The 13,475-nt window shown below is 37.9% G+C and overlaps 1 protein-coding gene across 1 annotated transcript in view; it reads left to right on the top strand.

Annotated features, from left to right (window-relative positions):
* GLB1 (galactosidase, beta 1) overlaps positions 1-13,206 on the top strand; it is a 31,032-nt gene extending 17,826 nt beyond the window's left edge. The window contains exons 11-15 of the mRNA XM_010001704.1: positions 2,382-2,471; positions 4,371-4,484; positions 5,878-6,009; positions 8,853-9,092; positions 12,946-13,206. Of these exons, the coding sequence (XP_010000006.1) occupies positions 2,382-2,471; positions 4,371-4,484; positions 5,878-6,009; positions 8,853-9,092; positions 12,946-13,206 (837 nt within the window). The remainder of the gene's footprint in view (positions 1-2,381; positions 2,472-4,370; positions 4,485-5,877; positions 6,010-8,852; positions 9,093-12,945) is intronic.
* Positions 13,207-13,475: the final 269 nt, after the last annotated feature.

Here is a 13,475-nt window from a genome sequence, read left to right as displayed (position 1 = left end):
GCTAGCAATCAGATTTTCACTCTCCCATCTTCTCATGGTTCAGGGTTCTCAGATAAGGCTGTCCAGTTTCACTAGAAGGATTAACTTTGTTTTTCATGTCTGGAAGAAATGAATGCAGCAGGGTGCTTGGCCCAGACAACTGCCTTACGAAGTCAGATGACTAAACTTGCTCAAATATTGCAGCTCTGATCTGGCCGTCATACTGGGAGCCCTGTTCCTGTACCTTCTTACCTTCTACACTTCTAGCTTTTGTGTGAGGAGGTGTTTAACTCTCCACCCAGCAGTTTTATGAATCCAGATGGCATGTCTAAACTACCAGGTGTGAGGTTCCTGTCATTGCCTGTACATATATACTGCCATCTGCACTGAAAGCCTCTAAAATTGTTTTCTGGAAAGGCAGCTGCTTTTTGCTCCATGAACCCACTACCTAATTCAGCAGCAGTTTAATCTTCTGCTTGGTTAAGCTGCAACACAGAATGAGTCTCATATCACAGAGGGTTTGTACCATCCCCACCAATGCTGGCCTCCCAACTCAGTCATTCATTCTAGCCTCTCCTGGGACCAGGTCCAGTGCACCTTGTTGTATGGAGAAGCCTGAATATATTTGGGTGAATATCAGAGAAGGGATATTCTAAATTATAAGACTTAGCTTTGGTAATGGTTACCTTCCCATCTGTATTGTTTGCAGTGATGGTGCTAGAACAGATACTATGTGAAGCTTCACATAGTGTTGAGGTCCAGCAGTCAGCCTGCTATGCAGAGCATTGTGAGTCTACTTCAGTGAGCCAACTCCCTCGACTTTTTTGCAGAAAGGAAGAGAGAAAGGAGACTCCAGAGTATTTTGAGGAGTCATATGGTGTAACCAAAGGAGGCTGTTCTCTATTTTTTTCCACAAGATATTCTGTGACAATTCAGTTCTTAAGTACCTGATCAGCTACTTGGGATCTAAACTTGAGGAAAAGAGATCTTTGCCTTAAGTAGTGCTTCCTCTCATATTTAGTGTTTTTGGAGGTTTGCAAATAGGTTACCTCAGATGAAAATAATTGTCAACCTCTAAGTCTACTTACTGGTGGGGCAGTGTGAGAAGCCAAAGTGACCTTAATGCTGTGTAGGCACTGCTCAGCAATAACTAAAATATCCCCATGATATCAACACTGTTTTCAGCACAAATCCAAAACATAGACCCATAAAGATATTACAAAGTAGTTTAACTCTGTCCCAGCCAAAAGCAGAGCTGTGCTGAAGAAATAAATACAGGTACATAGATGATTCATGCTGACTTCAGTCACATACAGAATTTCACATCGTAATGTACATTTTCATGTATGCTTTAATATTTCAGCACTGCTGAATGTCCTGTATGTTCTGCAAAAATTCAATATTTCTGTTACTGAAATAGCCTCAGAAGTTTGTTGTCATCAATGCTCTTGCAGTATACAGTTTAACATGATTTTAAATGCCTAAATACTTCTTACTGTTTTTTCTCAAGCATTTGAAAGTAAAACTGCATTTGAGAAATACTTTGAATGTCTGATACGTAATTACCACTGAATAGTGACATTACTTCTAGTGAAACAGACTGACATTTTACATGAAAAACATTAATTAAATTGATTTTTTGAGCTTGTAAGACACTAGACATTGTATGCATCTTGACTAATAAATTTGATAGTGGACTTTGAGACTTGTAGTTGGGTAGAAAATTATCTAATCACAAAAGGAAATTGCAGATGGCACCAAAAGGCAGTTTAATTGTGCATATGTAAGTCCTTACTCAGGAAGGTACTTGTGCACATGACTAGCCTAAGTCTTGCTCCTAGTCTCACTAAAGTCAGTCCAGCTACTTATCTGTGATACTGAGTTACAGTTTTAGGGTTTCTAAAATCATTTAAGAATGAATAAGGTAAATTAATCTTGGATAACTCTTGATGGAATCAAATTGCCTCCCTACTTAGCTCAGATTGACTCCAGAATAACTTGCTGGAAATCAGCAGCACTTTCCCTCATGCAATTTTAAGTATAATTGAGCAAAATTTAGATAATAGTTATTTTGTATCAATTTTCCAGAACAGCTGTGTTTGTTTATAGAACTTCTGTGAGAAACTCCTGGGTTAATTCTCATTAAATAATAAAGGATTAGTTTTATTTTTATAAATGCATAACAAATTTAGAACAGATGGATTTATAAAAAACATTGCTCCACATGTAGCATGTTTCTTTCAGAGTTCATCAGTTCTCTGCTCTGTATTGTATTATTAATGTGTCTGTAAGGATGATGTAAAGGCTTTCTTTGCTTTCTGGAGAGGTGCAGCTGGCTCGCTGCAAGATGTTATACTTGGATTGAAATTTACTGACCTTCATATGCTTTTTCTATGCTGCAGGTGGGCACTGTGGTAGAGGTTCTTGACAGGCTGTCACCTGCAGGACCAGTGAAAAGCACTTATCCATTAACCTTTGTTCAGCTAAAGCAGGTGAGGATTCCTTCAGCAGGCACTTTGCAGTAATTTTGTTTATTTGAACAACCATCTGTGGTTTGACACTTCTGATGTCCAGTGTCTTACATCTTTTCTCAACACAGAAGTAATAGTATTATACATGTGTTCAGGATTCTTGCGCTGGAGACCTTTCCGTGTTCCACAGTGCTCCTGTTTTGCACGTGAGGTTTTCCTCTTTCCATGAATGTAGGTATAATATATGCTGTTCAGGCTTTCACCTTTCAGTCACTCCTCTCTGAAGTATTGATTTTCATGTTCTCAAAATACTTTTTTTTTAAATTCTTCTTTTTCTTCACTATTATCTTTCCTTATCTTATTTTTTCTTTGCTTCTCTCCACCTGCCATCAGAGTGAGCACAGTGGCTGAGGCACTGCTTTCTGATGCAAGGCCTGGAGATCAGGGATGCAATCCATTTCACACACCTATGGGCCTCCTAATTATTTGTAGTCCTTTTCGTATGTAGGGTGAAGCAAGAGAATGCAACTAGAGAAGCCTTTGGGAGCAACCTCTTAGAGCTGTTGCAGCCCACTGTCAGGGTCATTCACCCCACTGGTTGAGACAGGAAAAATCCTTTTTTCTGCATTTTTCTTTGGCTTCTGCTGAGTCACACTCACCCCTGTGTTCCCCCTCTGTTAGTTTCTGCATTGTTTTCCCTGTCATTTTTTGTGACTTTCCCCGTCTTCCCTCACAGTTGAAGATGTCTCCTTTGCTGCTCAGGGATGCTGTCTTCATTAAGGTTACATGGCTCCTTGATTGCTTCTGTGCTGAGTTTCACAGAGACTGGAGTATGGGTGCTAACTGCCTGCAGCTAATTTAAACAACTTAAAGGGATGTTGGTAGTAGCTGGAAGAGGGGAGGAGAGACTGGATCAGCAGATGCTTGGGATATGACATTAGTCAAGTAGGGGTTCAAAGCTTAGATTTTTCCTTTCCAGGCCACTGGAGGAGTAAGAGAAGCTGCAGTGTAGAATGTTGTGGCTGGATGTAATTTCTAGTGGACTTTTCTCTCTTGTCCTCTGGCCTTCCCACCCTTAGTGCTTTCCTTAGGAAAACAGAAAAGAGAGCAGCCAGCAGAGCTTCCTACAATAGTATTTTAAATGTTTTTTACTTTATCTCCCCCCTCATTTCTGGCCACCTCATTGCAAATGTAATGCAAATATAGTAGTTACAGCAGAATGGAAGTTGCTTACTCTCATTTCTTCCTGCCAGGGTTATTTCTGATACAAGTTTTGAAGAAAAATGGTTTTGTGGCTACTGAGTGAAAGAGACAATACATTTTTTAATTTGTTTTTAATTTGTGTTTCAATTTGTGATGAAAACAAATCCAATGACTGTGACTTGTTTTCCTTCCTGATGGGCAACTTAGTGAAAAAGAAATGTCCTTGATGTAAATCCAGTAGTTTTAAAAATAGATAATATCAATTTGATGAATATGTCAGTTTATGGGCACTGGGTGACAAGTGCACGTCCTAGTTTGTTATATAAACTTGATTATGAAGTGATTTTCCAGCTATCTTTTAATTTATTTTGATGAAGAAATTTTACTGTCAATCATTAACTGCTTTGTTTTTATTGAGAAAATACTTTCATAACTAAGACCCTTTTCTTTTAAAGTTATGTATATGTTCTGATGAAACATTTTAAAATGGAATCTCTGTGGAATTTACACCCATTACTTAAAGGTCAAAGTAAACTGTAATCTGAAGCTAGTATCTGTGGTAGATGCTATCTGAAGTGAATGAAAGTTAACATTTCAGTCCAAGCACATAGGCAGAGATGTGGTATATTTCTAATTCATGACCTGAGCTGAAGCTACAGGATTTCTTGGTTCAATAATCTGTAGGGTTGTGTGTTTGTTTTTTTTTTCTTTTCTTAGTATTTTGGATTTGTGCTGTACAGAACTATTCTTCCAAAAAACTGTACGGAGCCAACACAACTGTCATCACCTTTAAATGGAGTCCATGATCGTGCCTATGTCTCCGTAGATGGGGTAAACATTGTTTGCTGGAATTCATTTCTGCTGGGAGGGGCCTTCACAGAAGTCATGGATACAGTCTGCCTGTTGTTTTTTTTCCCCTCCTTTCTCCAGTTTACCAAACCAACTTTATTAGATAATCTTATTTAATTAGATGAAGGAAGTATACAGTTGACTCATACTAAATGTTCATAATAATATTTCAGAAAATATGTAAATCTGTTATTTGTAAAGAAAATGTCATTGTTTCAAACTTTGAAATATTTGAATGTTGATATAAATTCATTACTTCAATGGAAAAAATACAAACCTAGAATAATGGTTTACTTGCATGTTCATTAAATACATTAATGATTATAGGCATGGTGGCTTTTTTACAGTGTTTCCATAGATTTTTTAACTTTTTTTTTGTTCTTCTCCCAACTTTATTAGATAATCTTATTTAATTAGATGAAGGAAGTATACAGTTGACTCATACTAAATGTTCATAATAATATTTCAGAAAATATGTAAATCTGTTATTTTTAAAGAAAATGTCATTGTTTCAAACTTTGAAATATTTGAATGTTGATATAAATTCATTACTTCAATGGAAAAAATACAAACCTAGAATAATGGTTTACTTGCATGTTCATTAAATACATTAATGATTATAGGCATGGTGGCTTTTTTACAGTGTTTCCATAGATTTTTTAACACTTTTTTTTGTTCTTCTCTTTTTTTTTTTCCTTTGAGGGTGGAGGGAGGAGAAGCCTGAGCCAGTCTTATCTTGTGAAACTGGCTTCTGACCACAAGTTAACAAAAAAAAAAGGTTATTGTATGGGTTTTGAACTTTGCCTTTCTTCTCTTAAGTAGGGTTTTGTTCCTGCTTAATAATCATGGACTTTCACAACCTATTTTTTTTTCAATTATTCTTTGACCTGTGCTGACTCTCATCACCTTTGTGCCCAGGCCAAGCTCTTTTTTCCTTATGTTGTTGGAATAAATAAATCTAAATATTGATGTGATCTTAATTGGAAGATGAAGCACCTTTTAATTACTGAAATTGCCAAAATTGTTTCAGTCACAAGACTAAATTTGAGAACTTGCTTTTTGTGAATTGTGTGCATAAAAACGACTGGAGTTCTAACATGGTTATTGGGTTAGTTGATTGACTCAGTTGGATTCACCTAAGGAAAGAGATGATGTAAGTTAGGCAAATGCTGCCTAGTAGCACATCCAATTGATGTACTGAAATGTGAAGATTGACGTTGCAGCTTTTTGTGTGTGTCTGTCTCCCATGCAAGAGGAAAGGAAATTTTTTTTTTACTTCTGTTTCGTTTGTCCCCTTGCTTAATGAAAGTTGAAGAGACAACAGTTTTGTTGGTTTTCAATGGTTATTTCCTTCCTCTTGGTGTAATTCATATAGGTTCCCCAAGGTGTCCTTGAAAGGGACAAATCACTTACAATAAATATAACTGGGAAGGCTGGAGCAAATCTGGACATCTTGGTAGAAAATATGGGCCGTGTCAACTTTGGTAGATACAATAATGACTTTAAGGTAAGTAAAATCAATGTAAGTTGTTGGATTGGGGATGTCTTTTCCTCTTTTCCACAGGTTAAAAAGAAAATGGGTTAGAAAAATAAAAAGGATCAGCATTACACAGCTGTCACTTTACCTCAAAATATAACTACTCACTAGTTTTCATTTGAGTTTTTCCAGTCACTGAACTCAAAGTGAAATTAAAAACTGACAGACAATTTAAATTCTTTGTTGGTTCACTTACATTGCCAGCCAAAATGTCACCCACAAGACTTTCAGGTTGAATTGAGCCTGTAGGTTACATTTCAAAATGTGCAGAGCTGTTTGGAGAAACTCAAAAAATGGGTTGGGAATCAGTCTAGATCTTGGTTGTACCTCTGGGTTTGTGAATCCTGGGACTGTATTTGTGTGTGTGTGAATATATACACACACATATATGTATATATATCTGCTTTTATATCTCTTTTCATGACCCATTTTGTTTGTCAGGAGCGTTTCCTTGCAGTATTTTCAGTGTGTCTAGGAAAGACTGTCTCACTAGCATTTTACCATGCAAAATTTCCAGTTCATATTTGGACAACTGCCAGTTCTGGTTTGGACTGATCAGGTGTTAGAGGTAATAATCAGAAAGCTTCCACATGCTTCTGGGTCTGTGCTACACTTTAGGACTGTCACCTCCCAACATGAGTGACTCTGGCGGGTTGACCTTGGCTGGCTACCAGGTGCTAAGTTGCTCTGTCACTCCTCCATCAACAGGACAGGGAGAAAATATGATTAAAAGCTCTTGGGTTGAGAAAAGGACAGGGCTATCATGCAGCAATTACCATAATGGCCAAAACAGACTTGGGGAAATTAATTTATTACCAGTTAAACAGATAAGGAGAATGAGAAATAAGAAAAATCTTAAAAATTCACTTCCCTCCCCCACCCTTCCCTTCCTCCTGGGCTCAACTTCACTCCTGACTCTTCTTGCTTCTTCCCCTGAGAGGTGCCAGGGGGATGGGGAATGGAGGATGTGGTCAGTTGATAAAACTTTGTCTCAGCCACTCCTTCCTCACACTCTTCCCTGCTCCAGGGTGGCATCCAGCCCACAGGATTGCAGTCCTTAATGAACTTCCCCAATATAGGTCCTTCCCATGAGTTGCAGGTCTTCAAGAACTGCTCCAGCATGGGTCCTTTCCATGGAGTGCAGTCCTCTGCTTCAGGATGGGTCCCCCAAAAGGTCACAGCTCCTATTCCTGCATGGGCTCAATCATAAAACATAGTCTGGAAAGAGACTTGCAAGTTTTAGGTATTTTGTGCTTTCAAAAATAATTTTAGGGGAAGAGATTCGTTCTTTGGGAAGCCTTGCATTTTTAAGCAAATGGGGTAGCTTTTCTGGCTTTTGTTTGGCTGGGTCTTTGTCACTTTTTTGAGCTTGAAAGGGGACTAGGCATCTAGCTTTTGGGAAGGAATCTTAAGAGTTTTGGTTTTAAAACATCCTGCTAATCGAAATCTTGTTGTTGAAGGACATAAAGGAAGAGTGTGATTTGTGTTTTTTCTATATTTTTTTTCTCGTGCTCACTGTGTCCTATATAATTGTTTTACTTGGAAAATTTATGTCCATATCTACACTGTTGAATATGCATTCTTATGCAGATCAAACCTCATTTGGAAGATCATACCATTCGTAGTGCCTAAAGAATGGGCTTAGGGAGGCAGATTAGAAAGTTTGGGCTGAAGTGTGTTGCATTGCTCCAGTTGATTGCTAAACAAGGTGGGGTCTAGGTTGTATGGAAAATTTTTTTGCCTTTTAGCTGTGCAGATATTTGGATATAAGAAAAATAAGTTCCTGTTCTGTCAAGTGGGCATCTAGGTAAAGAAAGAGAAAACTAATAAGTGCTTGTACTGATGATGAGGCTTATGGAGTCAGTGCAATGCTTTTTAGACACTAGAACAGACACATGACATAATTTCAGCTCTCCAAGGCCATAGAAAATGTGGTTTTGTCTGTTCCTGTTTGACATCTGGTGTTTGCAGCAGAACTGAAGTTGCACTGAAAAACAGCTTCTATGCAGGGTCTACTCAAGCGATTACATGGAAGTAGCAGCATTTGTTTAAAATTAGCCCCTTGCATTGCGCTGAAACGCAACTTTAGAAACTATTATTATAACACAATTAGGGTGTGTGCAGGGGTAACCTGATGGTCCTTTCACTCTTAAATCATGACCGTACCTTGCTTTTGCATTCATCATGTGAGGATGCTGGTGTGCAGCACAAATGGTTCCATGGAAATGAAACAGGACTCTGTGGGCTTGCAGAGAACTGTAAGCTTAAAGTATTTCACTGAACCAGGTCAAAAAGCATGTGCCTTGATTTTTTGGTACTGTAAGTTAGCTGTAGAAGATTCACGGGAAGTAAAATATTGCTTTCTCTGCTGTTGTGCAGGTAATGTCTTGTGTTAGTGACTCAGTGTTACCAAATCTCTTGATGGTATCTCAAACTTATGATATTTAATGCTTTTTTTTTTTTTTTTTTCTTTTTAATAAGCCCCATGTTTTGGAATAATTTTCATTTCAAAAGAAAACAGACACTTTCACGGTTAGGGGAAAAACGTTTGAAAAAAAACCTTGGACACTGTTGAAAGTGCAAAACTTTGAAGAGGAACAAATCTTTCAAGAGAGTAAATGAAACTTTATTTTTAAGCAATTCTTATAACTTGGGGAAGACCAGTTGCTTGGCTTCATATACAGATTGGCAGCTGTTACCAGAACTTTGATTCAGTTTTTATTCCCAACTGATTTATAGTTGCAGCCAAGTGACTTCAATAACATGAAGCTAATTATGTTATGTTTTGGTGTGTTTTCTTCCTCTCTTCCTAGGGTCTAGTTTCAAATTTAACTCTTGATGAAGATATACTTGTTGAATGGGAAATGTATCCTCTAGACATAGATGGAGCAGTGAACCGTGACCTTAATGGCTACCTTGACGGAACATGGAGACTTTTTGGCAATCTACGGGGTTATGAAGCACCTACTTTTTACACTGGTAGACTTTCAGTTCCTGGAGGGATTCCAGACTTGCCTCAAGACACCTATGTCAAGTTTCCTGGCTGGACAAAGGTACAACTTTTTGCTGTACAAACTTGAAGTCCACTCAGGAAACTACTAAAACTTCTATGGATGATCAAAGTCCATCTCTCTCTGATTAATAGAAGTTGGTTGTAGTGGTGGGGTGTCTCAAATATATTTAAATGGCTAGGAAATGGATTCCTTGCTTTAAGTAAATCTGGAGATAAATCATTAAGAGAAGGGAAACATATTCAGAAGATACATGGTATTGGTCTAGAAGGTGGCGCATCAAAAAGAAGCCCCAAAATGTATTTTTTTTTCAACAGTAAGAAAGTCAAACTGTCAGGTCAAAAAGAAGCCCCAAAATGTATTTTTTTTTTTTCAACAGTAAGAAAGTCGAACTGTCAGACTATTTAGAAATGCTGCATTTAGCTGTGTTGGGGTTTTTTGCTTGCTTTTTTTTTGTTGTTTGTTTTGTTTTGGTTTGGGTTTTTTTTGAGTTATGGAACAAAAACAGCTTTTTGGAGGGAGTAAATACATGCCATGAAATGAAACAATTTTTTATTCTGGAGGAGGTGAGATGCTACAGGACACTTTCCTGGTCATACGGATTGACCTAAGATTGAACTAAGAACATACTTGCAATGTTATGTGAGGACTATATATCCTGTTACAAAGCAGAGAGCGTGTTGGACACAGCTGCTGGTGTTGTGCCTGTAGATGTGGATTCAATTCAAGGAAGCTGTTACTGCTTGTCTTCTGGAAGTTACCTGTAACTGGACTGAATGGATCAGAGAGCATTGCCATGAGAAGCTTGTGGACAGATCTCTGTCAGTAGGAACTTCTCATAGGGCTGGAGCATAGCTAAAGCAGGAGTGTGTTTTCACCTTGCCGTGTTTGAAACAGCCATCACACAGGAAGGATAAGGACCAGCTCAACTAGCTGGTGGGAAGTACAGAGAGCAGAATGTTTGCACTGAAGGACCACTCATCTTGGAGGCCTCAGTGTTTTAAGTCAGGGGGGTGCCTGTCATGGTTTTAGGTAGCCTTTTCTGAATTAAGCCTTTCTGAAACAACTTAGTGCTATCGAAACAGAGTAGGAGAAGGAGTTGGTGGTGATCTGTCTACAGCATTGTAGTGCATAAAGCGCTTCCCAATATGCAGAAGACCATGACTCATTGCAGGCACTTAGTGTTGCTGTCACTCAGCTTGGATGAGGAAGTCTGACTTAGCCCCTGTTCCTATATATATATGTGCATATCTTATGCAATGGCTAAATAAAATTTTTAAATGGGACAGAAACTGTAATCCTGAGACTTTTGCAGTAAATTCTGTGACCCCATGAACTATAAATCTTGTTCAGGAGGCAGGGTGACCATACCTGCCTGTTGGTAAACTCATCTTTGAAATGGCAAATTAGTCCAAGAATTCTCATGTATTGGTGGAATAATTTCCTCTTAAGCAGAGAAACTTCTGTTTTACTCACTTTGTATACTCTCTAAAGCAATCAAGGTGCCTGTAACTAGGGCCACAAAAATAACCCTTCAAGCTTTATATGGATGTGATCAGTTTTAAATAAGATACCTAGGACTAAGATTGAGGTGATATTGGCTGTGGAAACTGGGACTTGCAGGTAACTTTACCAAGGAGCAAATGCCTTTAAGGCAGAGGGCTGTAAGGGTTTAAATTTTACTCAGGCCCCACTGGATCTGGGCCTGTATTCTTTGAGTGTTGCTGTATAAATTCATGACAACAAATTTGAAGAGAGACTTTTAACAGGGGTTAAAACCTATCTGAGCAGTTGGAAAGCCATGGAAACAACACTCAAAAAGTGTTTTTACCATACAGTTCTAGTGATGATCCTCCCTTTGCACGTTAAGTCAAGGAATATGGTGTATTGGACAGCCTGGAAGAAGGGTGCAGCATTAACCATCATGACCTATGTTGTGGCTCACTTGCCTTCAGTGGTTTTTAAACCCTTCACTGTAAATAAACTTCCTCACCCCTTGCTTGAGGAAGCACAGTGCCCTTAAGGATACGTGCCCTGAATGCCTGGTGACATTTATTGGTCTTTTTCTTCAAGAGAATAAAGAATTTAGAGTCAGGACTGTTCCTTATTTCTGTGGAATTGTGTGTTGTAGTTGCTGACCCTGCTGAAGGAAATCTTGTTACTGAAGACTGTATTTTTTTTCTAGGGCATATTGGTAGTACGTATAGTATCGTGATTTGCTGGTTTAAAGCAGCCAAATGCCTGAGTGTGCAGTCTTTAGAAATGGCAATTTTAATAAGGACAGTTTGGAATTGAGAAATTAAGTTCATAGCTTTACTGGAAAAATGAGTTACAACCAGTAACTGGTTAATATCAGAAATGAAGATCAGTCTGATCATACCTCCTGCACTAGAACTCTAGTGCAGATGATTACTACAGTGAACTTCTACTTCTCCCAGGCTTATGGTCATTCTCTCTACTAGGTAGGCTACTGTCTGTTGGCTACACTCACTAATTCATTTTGTGAGGTGGGGAAGATTGTGTTAATGCCAGGTTTTTTCTAAAACTACTGCAGAAGCAGAGTAGTGAGCTTGAATAAACAACTCGTCTCTTTTAATGTAGCAAAACCAAGCCACAAAGTAAGATAAACTTGGTTTAAAACAAAAAAAAAGGAAAAGTTTGACCTCAAAATTTATTAACACCTCGGCAGTACTGTGCAAGATAGGATCTTATACCACGGAAGTGGATACACAGCTCACTGCATTTGCAAATGTATCAACTCCTTATAAAATTTCTTTTGTGAGTTTTGTAAGATGTTTTCTTAAATACTTGAGAAAGAGAACACTAGACAAATACCTCCAAAACAGCTTGAAACCAATATTCACTATATTGCAATTGTGCTTCTGTAAATTCTTTAAATGTGTTATTCTGATTTCAACTCAGAGAATTTTAGAAATCGCCACAAGTGCAGTAAAAGTCTTGACTTTCCACTGATTCAGACTATTTTGTTATTTTTATCAGCGTACATCAATGCTGTGGGTTAGTTTTTCCTCTGTATTCTGATTACCAAAGGCCAAAAATGGCAAACACAGATGCAGTTACTTGTTCCCATCCTTTTTTTGTGTCCACTGAACTCATTTGACATATGGTGAAAAGACACTTAGGAGGAGTACAGCAAATTGCTTGTCTAAATCAACTGTATATCCTCCCTTATGTCTTGTTGAGTGAACCAAGATTCAGCTCAACTTAATAGAAGACTGTCTGCAGTTTTACTGAACATACTGCAACTCCTCAAATTATAAACAGTTTAGGAAACATTTGCATTTGTGTCACTTGCTGTGTGTTTTTACAAGTTATTTTGTTGACTAAGCTGTTAAAAGTATAGTAGGCACCGGAATGTTATGTGTCTAGAAAAGCTCTGTATTTTTCATGAAACCATGTAATGGGAAGGGACTACCAGGATAATGTGGTCTTACACTTGGACAGATACCCACAACAGTATTAGGATTTGCTTTTTTCTTTTGTGAGTTCTTTCTCCTTTTAACAACCAGCTTCAAGCAAATATAATTTTCAGGTTTGCTTTGTTCCAAAACTTGGTACAAAAATTCAGTGCCAGGAACCTGCAATTCTCTTTTCCTAAGTATTGTAATATTTGTAAATACTGCAGTATTTGAACGCTTCATTTTAAATATTAATGATAGCTTTTACTCATTGGGCAGTTTAGATTCTTTAGACTGTCATTAGCCTTTGCTTGAACAGATTCTTTGTCCTTGTGTTCTATCAAACTGAAAGATGGAGGAAATTCAGTTACTGTGTGAAGACCGTTATGCTTAAAGCATGATGAGTAAGTGCTATGCATCATTTGATCTCTGACAAAATATTAAAATGTCATTGTTTTTTCTTTCTCTCTTAACAGGGGCAAATTTGGATCAATGGCTTTAATCTTGGTCGCTACTGGCCAGCCCGTGGTCCTCAGTTGACCCTTTTTGTTCCAAGGAATATACTTGTTTCATCGGAGCCAAACAACATAACTGTGTTGGAGCTGGAGCATTCTCCTTGCAGCAGCCAAGCATGTGAGATAGAATTTGTAGACAAACCTAGTATCAATGCAACTGTACATCATAAAAATTCTGCCCTCCAACTTTTTCTTAGAAACGCATGGCTGAGCCATCTATAAAGACTTGAGTATTTACTTATCTTTCCCCACTTTGCTTCCCTTTCCTTCAAACTATACTTTCCTTTTTTAAAGACTCAATCAGTAAGTTATTTAGCTGAGGCAACTTTTTAAATTCTTCAAAGACTCTTTAAAAAAAAATAAATCTGCCAGAGTTAAATACTGAAATTCTCTTAAAAAAATAAAAGCTGTAGCTTGAGCATTTGCCTTGGACTGTGAAATTGAACTCAACTGGAAGGTAACATTTACATCAGTTTAATACAAGAGTAGTC

Source organism: Chaetura pelagica, unplaced genomic scaffold (genome assembly GCF_000747805.2).
Source record: "Chaetura pelagica isolate M959 unplaced genomic scaffold, ChaPel_1.0 scaffold657, whole genome shotgun sequence".
Classification (NCBI taxonomy): Eukaryota; Metazoa; Chordata; class Aves; order Apodiformes; family Apodidae; genus Chaetura; species Chaetura pelagica.
The sequence above is the reverse complement of the archived record's forward strand: the minus strand, read 5'-3'. Positions and strand labels throughout refer to the sequence as shown.